The sequence below is a fragment of the Triplophysa dalaica genome, chromosome 16 (genome assembly GCF_015846415.1).
Source record: "Triplophysa dalaica isolate WHDGS20190420 chromosome 16, ASM1584641v1, whole genome shotgun sequence".
Lineage (NCBI taxonomy): Eukaryota > Metazoa > Chordata > Actinopteri > Cypriniformes > Nemacheilidae > Triplophysa > Triplophysa dalaica.
In genome coordinates this window covers 16,187,537-16,201,084 of record NC_079557.1, presented here as the reverse complement: position 1 = coordinate 16,201,084, position 13,548 = coordinate 16,187,537, and the positions used below count along the sequence as shown (strand labels likewise).

Genomic DNA, 13,548 nt, shown 5'->3' with positions numbered 1-13,548 from the left:
TTCAACATTTTGGTGCATGAAACAAAGAGTTTTCATCAATTGTTTATAAACTCTAAATGACCATTTATTTTTCTACGAAAAATAAGAGTCCAGTTTCTTGCTCATCAGAGTAATGGAAGATTTCCCTTACCCATGCAAAGAGGATGAGAGGAGCTGGGCCTCAGTCTTTTGAGGCTCTGGCAGAAGCTCAAGGTTCACAAGGGAAATAATCATCGCACAACCTTATATTTGATCAGCACTAATGGGCCCAAGGTTTCATGTGTAATTTATTTTAGTTTATACATTTAACAGCTGGTTGGCTTATGTGTAGGATCCAACCATCCTTTAGACGTCACTTTCTTGGCTTTCAGGGAGACAGAAACTAAAGTCAACCGAGTGTTGTTGGAATGTGTTGCACTGAAAATCGATAGTGTTGGCCCTTGAGTGACACTATGAAAACAAACAATAACCGATGAGGTTCAAATGATAGTGTGTATCCAGCTCTAGACAGACAGGAGCTGAGAACCAATGAAAGAGGAAGTCACGATGGCAGCACAGGAAATATCCTGTTTGTGTAGAAGATGTTTTAGGTAAATTAGGGCAGAGTAACAGCAGGGCTCTTCATTGTAGTCTTTAGAGCAAAGGGGAATAGACGCAGTGTGAATAAAATGGCTTTGTAGCTATAACATTGTGTTCTAACAAGGGGTAATTGGTGCAGTTTGCATTTGTTTTATGGATTAGAAATAACTGCAGTGCGTGTGTAAGACAACTGCCATCATTCTCAATACCCTCATGCCTTTCAAACCTGTATGTGGCTGTTTTTATGTGGAACACAAAAGAAGATAATTTGAGAATGGTCTCTGTGGTTTTGTGACCACGCAATGGAAGTCAATGGGTGCCAGTGTTGTTAGGTTACTAATGTTTTTTTAAATATCTTCTTTTGTGTTCTGCAGACAGAAGTTTTAATGACATGAGGGTGAATAAATAATAAATAATCGAATAAATTTTATTTTGGGGCGAACTATTTAACCACTCTCCTGAAATGCCTCTTTAGACAAATATAATAATATAAAGAGATAAGTGAAAAACCTTAAAAGGCACGGATACAAATTGATATTAAAGGAAGGGTGAACCAGTCTGAAAGAGAAGAGGGGTTAAAATGGGAGGTTATTATTATTCATTTTAAAGAATGTGATCTCACCTAGTAACATATTGATAAGCTGGTGTGGGATGTTGCATCTGGTCATAGTGGAGATGTTTGGTGTCTATGAGCATCCAGTTTTGCAAGGCCTGCACAGCCTGCATGTGGTAGCGTGGCCGATTTGATTAGGAGGTCGGATGAACTGAGTTTCGACAGTAATCTTAGGAAGCAGTTTACACGCCGCGGCCAGGCAACTGAGGCAGCCCACTGTCTTCATAATAAAATGCTATTGACAACGACCATTCCTGTCACCCGTTCCCTAAATGCACATTTGTCCCGCTGTGAACAAAATTAAAGAGCTGCAACTGCCACACGCCAGCTTCCTCGTAAAAAAGAAATTTCGTTTATGAAATGCTTGTGACTTATAATGGAACACAGTGGCTCAAATGGACCGTCCATGTTGAAAGACACCACTGTGTAGGTGTGGAGCAATCTGCTCTCCCCTGCTGATTTCGGGTTTTTGGTGGCCAAATAGTGAACAGAGCGTTAGATTTGAGTTTTTTGGCAAATTGGTGGGAAAATGAAAGGGAAGGGTGCTTATCCTCCAGCGGCCAGCCAAAGAAGCACAGACAGTTGAGGAATAGAATGTATATAAAACAAAACTAAAAACTCTTTGAACAGCATGAATGCACGCATCCATTTTTTATTGTCGTTTCTATGTCGAGTCATTTCACATATGTGAAATTTCCATCAGTGATTTCCATCTTTTCTTTAACCCCTTTGTGTGCCTTTTTTTGTTGAATGTACTTTTCTTTTTCCCAGCTGCGGTGGTTAGGAAACACCTCTAGTTTATGCTGTTCCCTCTGTAGATACCAACCGTTGTAATTGCTGAGCGGTAATGTGTTCACATCTAAACATATGGGTAAAGGTGATGGCTTGCAGGGCACCAGGCCTCTTCCACGTCTGTGCCCAGAGATTAATTTATTGATTGGTTGGCTTCAGGGTGGAGAGAAGCTTGGGGGCTCCATCTTGTGGTCGATGATGCACCTCTCTCTTTCTCCGTCTGCCTCTCTCTCTCATTGTTCTCTCTCTCCCTCACATGCTCGTGTTGCTATAAATGAGCTAAGCAGAGAGTAATAATAGAGAGACCAATTCTGAGATACTGAAAGATCAAGATAAATGTAACAGCTCTGACCTGCTCCGTGTGTGAAATTAAATCTTTAAAGAAAAAACAAACCAACGATACATTTCGTGTGTAATATTTAACATGAAACATGTTAGCTGAGCGCTTAAATAATGGTCTGGCTCTTTTCTTCCGCTTGGATGACCGAGGTAATAATTCATAAATGAAAACCTTTGTTTATCTGTCTTTGCTGGGTGGCCATTGTTGGAAAGGCAAATTATATTTTTTAACATGTTAGAAAAATATATGCTGATTGGGCCCCCGCGGGGCCGGCCTCATAACTTTAACTCTTTTCCTCTCTATGATCACAATTCTTGTGAAGACTTTTCTCAGGTTGGGTTACATGTTAATTACCGGGCTTGTGTTGACCTTCTTAGTCTAGTATGTTGAGTAATTACAGAGGGAGAAAACCTATTTTGACAACGGGCTTCAGTTTTTGGCCCCGCAGATCTCTTTAATAGAAACATGAAGGTTTTTGCACTTCGCACACGGTGTCCTTCTTGCCCTCGTAACCTCGCAAAATATTCTACCCCTTCCATTTCCACGTTTCCCATTATTAAATTTAGGACAAAACCTCCTGGGGCCAATAGACTTAACAACCCTCATTTATACCAGATATTCATTCAGTCCGGCCTGCGGCTACAACCGGCCGGGCACATGATTTGTGATGTTGTGTTAATGCGTATGAGAATTCTGTGCATTTCTTTAATTGAATAACAGTGAATGTCATGCCTCTATATATATTGACTCAGCCCTCGCTTTGTCACAGGTGTGCTGTCCCGGCTCATGATTGAAAGCTCCTGAGCAGCCAATCAGATGTGGCAATCGAACCACATAGCGCTCTTGCATTTATCATCAGGTTCGGTGGACAGGATGGTTGAGGTTAGCCAGAGATGACCCACTAAACCAGTTTTGCCTCTTATTTGATTTTTTAGACATTACAGACTCTAACTGGATTACTCTCATTTTAAAGAGCTTACTCTTATTAGCTCAACAAAAGCAAGCAGCCACCCCACTGTCTGTTTGGCTTCCAACCTAACGCATTCTGGGAACTTGCAAACAGATCTTTTCTTTTGTTATCACTGGTGGATAAGTGTTCAGATTTCTTGTTTGCTTTGAATTGTGCTGTGTGATTCTCCGGTTTACTTTAAAGATAACTGGTTTTGTAGTTTTTCACTTCAAAGCTTTTGCCCCTGCTTGGGTATTTTACCCATAGACTGGAACAGAAACTGGTGGATGGATAGAAGGTTGAATGAGATTGATGACATGATGATGGTGTGAAATTTGTAAAAGTATAATATTTGAATATCTTTATTTTAAAATGCAATGCTCTTTCACTTAAAGCGTCACGGTTCGATTAAAATATGAACGCAACATGGACCAAAGCCATCGAACCGAACCAAAAGCAGGAAGTGAAAACAATATACATCAACATCAAGTGTTTTGGTAATATAAAAGGAGTGTTTATTAGAACTGTGCTTGCGCATGTGACAGAGAAATTCCTGAGGCCTTTTTGTCTGCTTTAAACACTTCATGAGGAGTCTGCGTGTTACTTGCTTACTAAAAATCCACTCATATGCCGGGCATACACTGAGCATGTGTAACCCAGCACACAGCATTTTTTTGCATGTCCGGTAAGTTCAGTTTTAAAATATAGATGATAAAAAGTGTCTAAAATTTTTTAGACTTTACACGTAAGCTGTTAGGTTCAATATATTTAGGTTTAAAATGCTAGTCTGAACACTAAGCAAACCAGGACTTAATTTTTTTTTATAATATTTTTTTATTACCAAAATAGCCGAGCTACATTTACATTTATTCATTCGGCAGACGCTTCTATCCACTTACAAGTCGGAGTGCATATAAACAGCTAGAAATATAAACACCCTAAAACATGAATAAATGTGGCAGAATTTTCATTTTTGGATCAATGCTCCCTTAAAGGGTGGATGGAAGCCAATTACATATTTATATACATAGGTCATCCACACCTGTGTTAACATCTCATATGGCAATTCTTGTGTTAGTAATTGGTATTTGACAATGACTCTATCTTTTCTCATGTGCTCCTGTAATGACTTGTCTCTTACCCCTAATACGATACTTCACTCTGTAGTGTGTTCTTCTGAGTTCTCATATATTCATGTTAACACAACCACACAAAGCCTTTCAATACCACCAATGAGGCATCTGCACCACAGGCACTGGAGTTAATTGGACAGCATGGCTCTTGCTCTCCGTAGCAACCATGCCATAAAATGGATGGAAACTTTGTCCTAGAAAGCCACCCAACCTGCCACCCCCAAGACATCCGCACCCGCCTTCAGCCAATCTCCTAATCTCCCATTTTTATTTATGATTGCCTAGGGGCCCGGCCATAGCTGAAGAGACGACTCAGCTGTTACCTTCAACCCACTCTCTTTAAAAGCTCTTAAATCCTATTGTCTGATTAGCAGCTTCCCTTTCCTTAACATTTCCGTCAGCATTGCAAGTTCTAAAGGACATAACGGTGTCAGTCTGTGTCCAAAAGCCGCCCCCCACAGTCAGTCCCAATGCTTAAATCAGCTGACATCCCCAAAACCTCATTCCCATTCTGGGTGATGGCATTATGGTTCCCCTCGACCCATTTCAATGAGGATTCGGACCCGTGTCCAAGCCTGCACAGGTCATGGCTTTTAGCTTCATGTGCTAAAACGACTTTGCAGACGTGAAAGTAAAGTTTACAAACTGCACAGCCAGCTGGCATCCTCTCCTCATCTCTTATAACTGGCATTTTATTGCGACTATAAATGATCCTAAAAGCTTTGCGTACATGTCGGGCAGAGCCAGGGCAAGACAACGCAGAAGAAAGAAAATTAAACCAAATGGCACACAAGGAATAAAAGTGAATTAGCCAATAACAAATCACCCGTTGCGTCCATGCTCTCCCCCTTTTTTCTCTCTAACTCATCTAAATTTTTTCGACACATTTTGGGCCCGGAGCCAAAAATGCTTTTATCCCCCATAAAGTGTATAGATCAGGATAAATCACATTAAGCTATCCAATTTAATTAAAGCATTGACGAAACATAATAGATACTAACGCGGGGGTACGAAACCTTTTCTATTTATAATATCCATACACAGAGTCTTTTGGAGAGGCAGCAAAGGAATGTATAAGCTTTATCAGGAAAGCGTCGGGCACCCAAGGGAGCATTTGAGCTCATTTACTTTGATTTAGAAGCTGCCTTCAACCCCCCATCGTACCGGCTATGACCCTCAACTCCTTCTCTGCTATAAAAAAAAAACTCAGGTCGCGTAATGAAGCAAGCTGTCCCGGTTTAGCCTGCGTCAGCTCTTGAGATGATCAATAGTGAAATATATTTATTCATAAAGCACCGAGTTAATTCAATCAAGTAGACTTTGGGCTACATGAATTGGAAAAAGCTAAACAAGAGCAGTTAAAAGCTTATGCTGCCAGACTCTGATCAGTGCACAAAACTCATGACCCTCTATATATTTCTCATTGTATCACAAGGTCAGACATGGTTGTGTCCTGATGTACCTTTACTGCTTACAAAAAAGGCTTTAAGTCATGATGGTGGGTCTCTTTTCAATGTAGGTTTCTAAGTGTATGTTCAGAGCAGGTTCTGATAAAATGTACAACAGTTACATATCTTTTGTTGTTACATAAATCTGGTTTGTGGTAGATGATGGAGCGCATGCCACCACTTAGTAATTAGCATAATACGTCAAAACCATATAAGGGCTTTCTGCACAACCTCACCTGTTTAGCAATTTATCACTCTCTCAAAATGTATTCTTAGTTCTCTTTCACACAACTCTCCAAAGATGCCTGCCTGAGGAACACTTTATTTCTCTTTCATAGAAATTTCTATCTCTTTTGTGCTACATTTAAAAAACATTTGAGCAAAAGTTTCAATTTGCTCTGTATTTAATCTCAATGATGTCTTTGACAAAAATCTTGATGTTAAATAGAGTGTAAGAACACAAAACAGTTTCTTAAAGTAAAACAAGAATGCAATTCTAACCTGATCTCACAGGAATTCTCAACAATTTTACTAGGTGTCTCATTTGTTTGAATTCACACATTTTAGGAAGAGCTTTGAGACCGTGATCCATGCCTTTATTTCCTCGCGGCTTGATGACTGTAATTTGCTTTATTTTGGTTTGCCGGTGTCTGCCTTACATCGACTTCAGCTGGTTCCAAATCCGGCTGCCCATCTGCTCACACACAGTCGCAAACAGGTTCACATAACACCAATCTTGTGTTCATTACATTGCATACAGATCCAATATCGTATTGAGTTCAAAAGTGTGCTTTTTGTGTTTTATGCTTTAAACAATCTTGCTCTGCAGTACCTTTCAGAGTTGATCATCGCTCATAATCCAGCCAGATCACTCAGATCACAGACTTCTCAAATGCTGCAGGTTCCCAGATCTAGACTGAGAGGGACTGGTGATAGAGCCTTCTCTGTTGCTGGTTTGGGGCTCTGGAACAAACTGCCAGCGTCTATTAAAGCCTCAACTGTGCCACAATTTTTTTTTTTTGTTAAAAGCTTATCTCTCTTGCTTTTCTCGATCTGTGATTTGTTCTATTTTATTTCTTATGATTGTTTTTATGTATGTTTATTTTAATGTTGTTACAATAGATCTATGAAAGTTGTACTTGGTTGATGCAAGTTGTTTTATGAGTTCTTTTTTAATTCAATTGAAATTGAAATCGTGAATCATACCAAAACGTATAGCTACTAGAAAAACGAAATAATATTACCCACTTCTGACCCTAACGTCACTGGCATGAAAGCAAATCATACTAAAATGAATGAACGAGATCATACGAATTCAAACTAATTTGCTAAAATTGGCCATATTATAAAATAATTACATTTTAGAAGTCAGATTGTGCTGGCAATTGTCGAAACAAACTGAACATCTTTTAAAAAAGGTCTGTATTATACATTACATTTCTGCTGTCTTTCTGAAACCTTGTATCTAACCAATAATTGTATTATTTAAATGCTTGTCAAATTGACAACACCGTATTTAATCATTTTAAAAGTGTTGTATTTTCCATTTCCTGAAAATCAGCACATTTGGACACCCGAGGTTTCGGGAAGGACAGCAGCGATATGACTAACAACGTTTTTATGCAGACCTTGTGTAAGACAAATTAAATTCTCTGTTTGTGTACAATGCTTTTTATTGATTGTACATTTCCCAACTGATTGATAAACCCTTAAAGCATTCGTACAGCTTCACACACAATTGCGTGCATGTGCACGATTAGTCAACGAGCCCAAATGTGTTTTATATCAGCAAATCCTTCCCCCTCGTCTCGCAGTTCTACCGCAGCGCTATTGGTACACTTTTAAACAGGATGTATCGTTTGATTTCACTGGCAGGCAAGTATTAACCTTCGCAACTGTTTACTCAGATCATCCCGCAATCGGCGCTGCAGGTGTAAACTCCGTTTAAAGAGAGGAGTAATGCGATGATGGAAAATCCTCCAGGCTTCAATGAAAAGTTTCACATTTACGGCCAAGTGTGCAAGTCTGCGCTGGTTCCATGCCATCTCCCAGAACATAATATTTACATGCACTCCTTTTTGTTTAAGAGATATATTTCAACGGATCAACCCGCAATCATAACTTCAATTAATGACGGGAGAGGAGAGGGTCTACTGATTCACATAGAATGAGACGAGAGCGAGAAAGAGCGAGCAGTATCCGCATCCCACAGCGCAATCTGGGTCCAATGAAAATGCTCCTGTACTAAGTGTAATTAAGAACTACTGTCATCCTTAAGGCCAATTACAATACACAGTCCTTCACGCCAGAAATCCATAGTGTTTTAATTTGACTACATTTTTAAAAGTGGCCATAAAGCAGAGTTTTCAGCCGGCCTTAAGCGGGGGCCGCCCATCATGACCATAAAAGTGCATTATATTTGGCTGCAACAGGAGCCAGTATTTACTAAGCAGATTTTAATATATATTTAAAGTGTTAGATGAATTGCCATTTTAGCGGGAGAAGCCGATAAAAATGGAGAGTAGTAGAGAGCACACTTACTGTACAGTAGATGCAGATACATCATATGAGACCGCGATGAGCCATTCACAGAACATGTCTCGTGTTTCATAAAACAAAATGCTTATGGGGCCCCTAAGGGGGTCTCCTTTTCTTTGTGTTTCTGGTTGTGTCTCTAATGAAATAAATCAGAAATGTGCACCTCATAACCCGAGCGAACGGCACCCGACCTCGCCAGGTTGCTGTCTTAACCCTGTCAGCCTCAACATGTAACAGTTACGGCCTGATTCCACCTGACACCCAGATGAAAAACAAATATGCCTCCAGATTCCCAAACCTCAAGCCAATGGCGTATTGTAATTCTCTCCGCCTGTCTGTAGACTCGGGCTAGTTTTACTTGAAAACAGTTGGGTGCCGTGCTCTCCGCACACATACAGATATCTACAAAACCTTTCTGAAGTGGTTGGATCAGATGGAATATAAAAGCAATGTGATTGGCCTCAGTTATGAGTGCGTGCTTTAAATGAATAATGTACTGTAATATATCTTGCGAGAGAAGCTGGAGGGTTTTAATAACCTTTCACCTGACTGTATGTTCAGGTGTGTAAGTGCAAATGTGTTCTGGCCGCGCTTGAGTGTGTTCGGGGCATATCGGTGGGATTTAACAGAAGCAAGATGGAAGTCATTGACAGGCATCCGCACCTATGGAAAGATCTTAAACTCCAGATTCAATTTGGCATGCAGATAACAGCCCTGCCAAGAGCGTGAGCTAAAGCAAAGCAGCGGCTGATAGATAGTAAGAGAGGCACAGGCATGGTAGGAGACATATCAGCCATCCAGTCCCCCAGCTGGGCTGTGGTTTGGTCTTGATAAGGTTGATTGAAGGAGGCAGATGTCTGTTTTGACTTAAATAGAATTTACATTCAAAGAAAGAAGGGAAGAGCTAAAAAGAGTCGGATAGACAGAAAGCCTGACGGAATAGAGTAAATGATAGTGAATTACAGAGAAAAACTCTTGGCTATTCTGTATTTTTCTGCGACATTTTAAAATGATGTTTATGTTCAGGTTTCCTGACAATCACACGGATTCTTTGTGATTTAGAGAAAGGAAGAAAACAATAAGAGACAAGCAACTCACTTTCATGTAAAACTGTACAATTTCATTTTCAACTGAAAGATAAGAGGGGCGTTTCTAAAGCATGATAAGAAATCAAATTGACTAACACACCCAGTTTTTCTCAAACAACTCCGCTTATGGATTTCCTGTTATTCCACAGTTTGGGGGCTGCAACCGCAAATGCTCGATTGACATTAGATTTTAATCTGGACCTAGGAATGTCCAAGATCATCTGGTTAAGTGATCTGAAGGATTGAGTTGGTTTATGTACATGTAGGAGAGCTGTTAAATAACTCGGGGCTAGATTATGAAGAGCTTTGTAAACCTAAATCAGCAATTTCAGGTGAATTCTAAATTTCACCGGCAGCCGTGAAGGGAGATTAGAATTGGTTTTATATGATCCCTTTTCCTGGTACCAGTTAAAAGTCTAGAGACAGCATTTTGGACATGAAGACGGTTTAACAATGCTTGATTTACACTAGTATACACTGGTATAGAGAGTTACAATAGTCTAATCTTCTGAAAATGAAAGCATGGATAATCATTTCAAGGGCCCTTGGGGACAAAAGGATATAGGAATGTTTAGATATTTGTACTGGAAAAACAAGATAACATTATGGACTAAATCATAACTATGTCTTCTTGGTATTATAAAAATGCTGAAACATTTATTTACACTTTACAACAAACAATGAGCGTACACGGTTCTAAGATGACCTGCAAGTATTCCTTAAGGAAATCTAGTGTCACTCTAGAGTAATAAACGTGTGCATGTTTGTGATGCAGTTTGTGTGTGTGTTTGGGTAAGATCCTCCATGCTGCTTCGCTCTCATATCCTTGTGTGTTGCTGAGCGGTTATCTGTAATATGTTTTGGCGTTGCCAGGTTGTCTGGACATGGGAGCCGTAATGGAATCAGAGGCAGATTTATGGCAGACATCCTGACAGTCAGCGAGAGCAGGGCCAAAGCCAAATGAAATTAATAAAATTTGCAAGCAGATTGCTGGAGGAAGGGGGCCGATGCTGCCCTCTCCTTTAACAAACAGTGTTTTGCTACATGTCTGCTTTCAATCTGTATCTTTAACTTATAGCGTTCAGCTCAGCGTCCGTTAAGATGCCCAATTTGACACTAATGATCTCGGTGTATACCGGCAGCAAGTTCAATTCAATTTTGCTGTAAAAATCAATATATTTCTCCAAACACATTGCAGAGGAGAATTTATAGAGTGAACTGAAAAGTCATGCATCCCTGCAATTAACTGATTTGAAAATTGACCGGCGATTATACAGATACTTTGGAAAGCTTGTATTCATTCTTAAGTCATATAGATTGGTTCATCATCTGTAAGTAATTGATATGGCAGTGAAGCAGATGTCATATACAGTACGTTGGAACTTTTCCTGGCAGTGTGATTTGGATATCTCATAAACCTTGAATATCTCTTTATATTTTCAAGTAATTCTTCATTAGAAATAATCTTATTCAACCCAATCCCTGCGGGTGCTGTCTTCTCTGTCACTTCTCAACAAGAACACCACAGAGACTGATTGCACTAACATAAGTGCCATTATTTGGCAGGGACAATTTGCCTTTTTGTAGAAATAATGAAAATGGTTCCACTGAGTAAACAAAGCAATAAAACATTTATGAGCTGCGGAAGTGCTGTAAAGTACTACGCCACGCTCTATGCCAGCCGAGGACAGTGTCAGTGATAAAGAATTCAAAAGCAAAGCCAGAAAGAAGTTTCCGATGCTGCATCTTATCTGTTTCGCATTTAGACCTTCAAAGACGGCGGATTAGCAACGGAGAGGTTGCGAAGATATACATTCTCTCTTCCCAATGGATGATAGTGTAAACAGCGGTTGTGTTATCCCACTCTGTGTCGTATGAACATGGAATGTTATGAGTTAAACGTTTTTTCTGTCATACGCCAATGCACCGCGTAATTTGCAGGACACACAAAGGAACATGATGTTCACATCAAGCGAGGAAAGTACCTGGAGTGCTTAAAAAGAAAACAGAGAATTGCAGGACACGTCAGAAACCATCAAGAACAGTTAAATGAAATACCATATCCCCTTATTGCAAAGCATAACATAGTTATTAAGATTTTTGCTGTAATAAAACTTGATTGGTTTAAGAAAAAAGCGAAAGAAAACACACTTATCCATTTCTGAACAGGGGGGACGGGGGGAGGGGATTATAACAGAAGTTTTTTAATACTCCTAAGAGAACATTGCTGGCAGTACCGTAGTTGATACATCATTACGTCCCACGCATAAGCTCTGACAGAATTCCTCACAGTGTTTGGATCCAAGCCTGATTGTTTATCAGTAAAATTGGTTGTAGCAAGGTCAGGCAGGTTAAACCACGTGGTGGTCCGTGTTATACGTAGCAGGCGTGACTCGCGAGCAGACGTTCTGATTAGCGGGGCAGATATTCCATATCTCATTTGTTTCCTTCTTGGGCAGTGATTGCGTTCTGGTTTTCAAATTATGTTTGCCAGTGTGAGCCTACAAACAAACAAGTTTCATAAAGTTAAACAAAACCATTGTGACATGTCAAACATCATTCGACTCATAAGCGAGCATTAAAGAAGCCAGGTTTTCATTTTAGGCTTTCGTTTTTTGTCTTTTTACCTTCTCAGGTTGCACAAAGTGCATGATTGCTGCATTTTCTGCAGGAATAAAGTGACGCTGCGATGAAACCATTCCTTACAATGAACTGCTTTAGAAATGTTTTTCATTAAAGACACTCAAACACACACACGCACAGACAGAGTGATAACAGGCCAGACGAATAAAGGAAGATGTGACATTTATGGTCATTAGAACAATTTGGTATTCAACTTCAAAGCTGAGGAGTATAGTTCCAGAGACGCGAATCCATCTTCTCCGAGACGCGTTTTACCCGAAATGTGAAGTGCCTTCAAACAAATCCTAATATCTCTCTCTCTTTATCTCTCTCTCTCCAGGGACCTGAGCGAAAATCTTATCCAGGCCATTCCTCGTAAGGCTTTCCGAGGGATCACCGCCGTCAAGAACCTGTAAGTGTACCTCCCTCATCTCCCCAAGCAACCATTAGCCGGTTAGTTGCATTAGTTTGCATGATTAGTTGGCGGTACAGTTAAAAAAAGGCTTTAGTAAACTTTCCCTTTCCCTGAACTGCAGAGATAAGAAGTGAAAGTCCCACATCAATAGATCAAACGGCAAACGGGAAAGTCGTCCTCTGCGTTTAACAAGTCCAGCCTTTATTTCAAAGAAGTATAAGTGAAATGTAAGATGATAATCTCTCTCTCCAAATTTTCAGAAGAAATGTGTTAGGTGCCCTGTGTCTTGCATCATTTGTCATAACAGTTAATAAGCTTAGCGCTGATGAAAATTCAATTAATCAGTATGGTTCAATAAGATGAATATCTTCAGGATATTGCAAGTGAGTAATGTTCCACGACCATTTGCAATTACAGTAATGGCTTCTGATAGATCTCGCTTACTGATTCAGGAATTGGACTCAAGGTGCTGTAACCGTACCAAATATTGAATGTTCAAAAGAACAAAGCATCAACAAATGAACTAAGCCCTATTTGACAACAGTACTAGTGGGCACCCCTACTTTCAAGAACTAAAAAAAATTACGCAACAGTCTATAATACAGGCCTAAACTTCTCTCGACAGCTTAACTTGATTTCGTTCAAAGCTAATCCTGGGACCAGCTTTTCGATAATTCCCTCTAATGAATTAGGGCTGCAAAGTTGAGGTCATTTTTAATGGAGCACGTACTCTGTTTGTATGGAGAGATTGGTTGTGGTATGCAACCTAAAAACGTTTCTAAGCATTCCCAGGCTTGAATGTTCAGTGAAATTCTGGACGGTTTCCTCGTAGTATCTGATACCAGCTTTCATATTGAGACAGAGCATTTCCCAGTGTGGCCTGAGTCAGATGTTAAAGTGCAGAGAGGTGTGAGACACTGGAGAACCTAAATTTCTCAAGGAGTCGTATTTTTTATATTTTCACTAGCACGAAGTTATTTAGAATCTGTCCATCTGGAGTAACATAAACATGAGCTCATAAATCCACTTTTCTTAGAATTGAACTCTTAAAC

The 13,548-nt window shown here is 39.9% G+C and overlaps 1 protein-coding gene across 3 annotated transcripts in view; it reads left to right on the top strand.

Moving 5' to 3' along the window:
- Positions 1-13,548, top strand: part of slit3 (slit homolog 3 (Drosophila)) — a 197,055-nt gene that overhangs the window by 114,995 nt on the left and 68,512 nt on the right. For all 3 annotated transcript variants that reach the window (XM_056770348.1, XM_056770347.1, XM_056770346.1), the window contains exon 6: positions 12,422-12,493. In XM_056770348.1, coding sequence (XP_056626326.1) covers positions 12,422-12,493 — 72 coding nt within the window. The remainder of the gene's footprint in view (positions 1-12,421; positions 12,494-13,548) is intronic.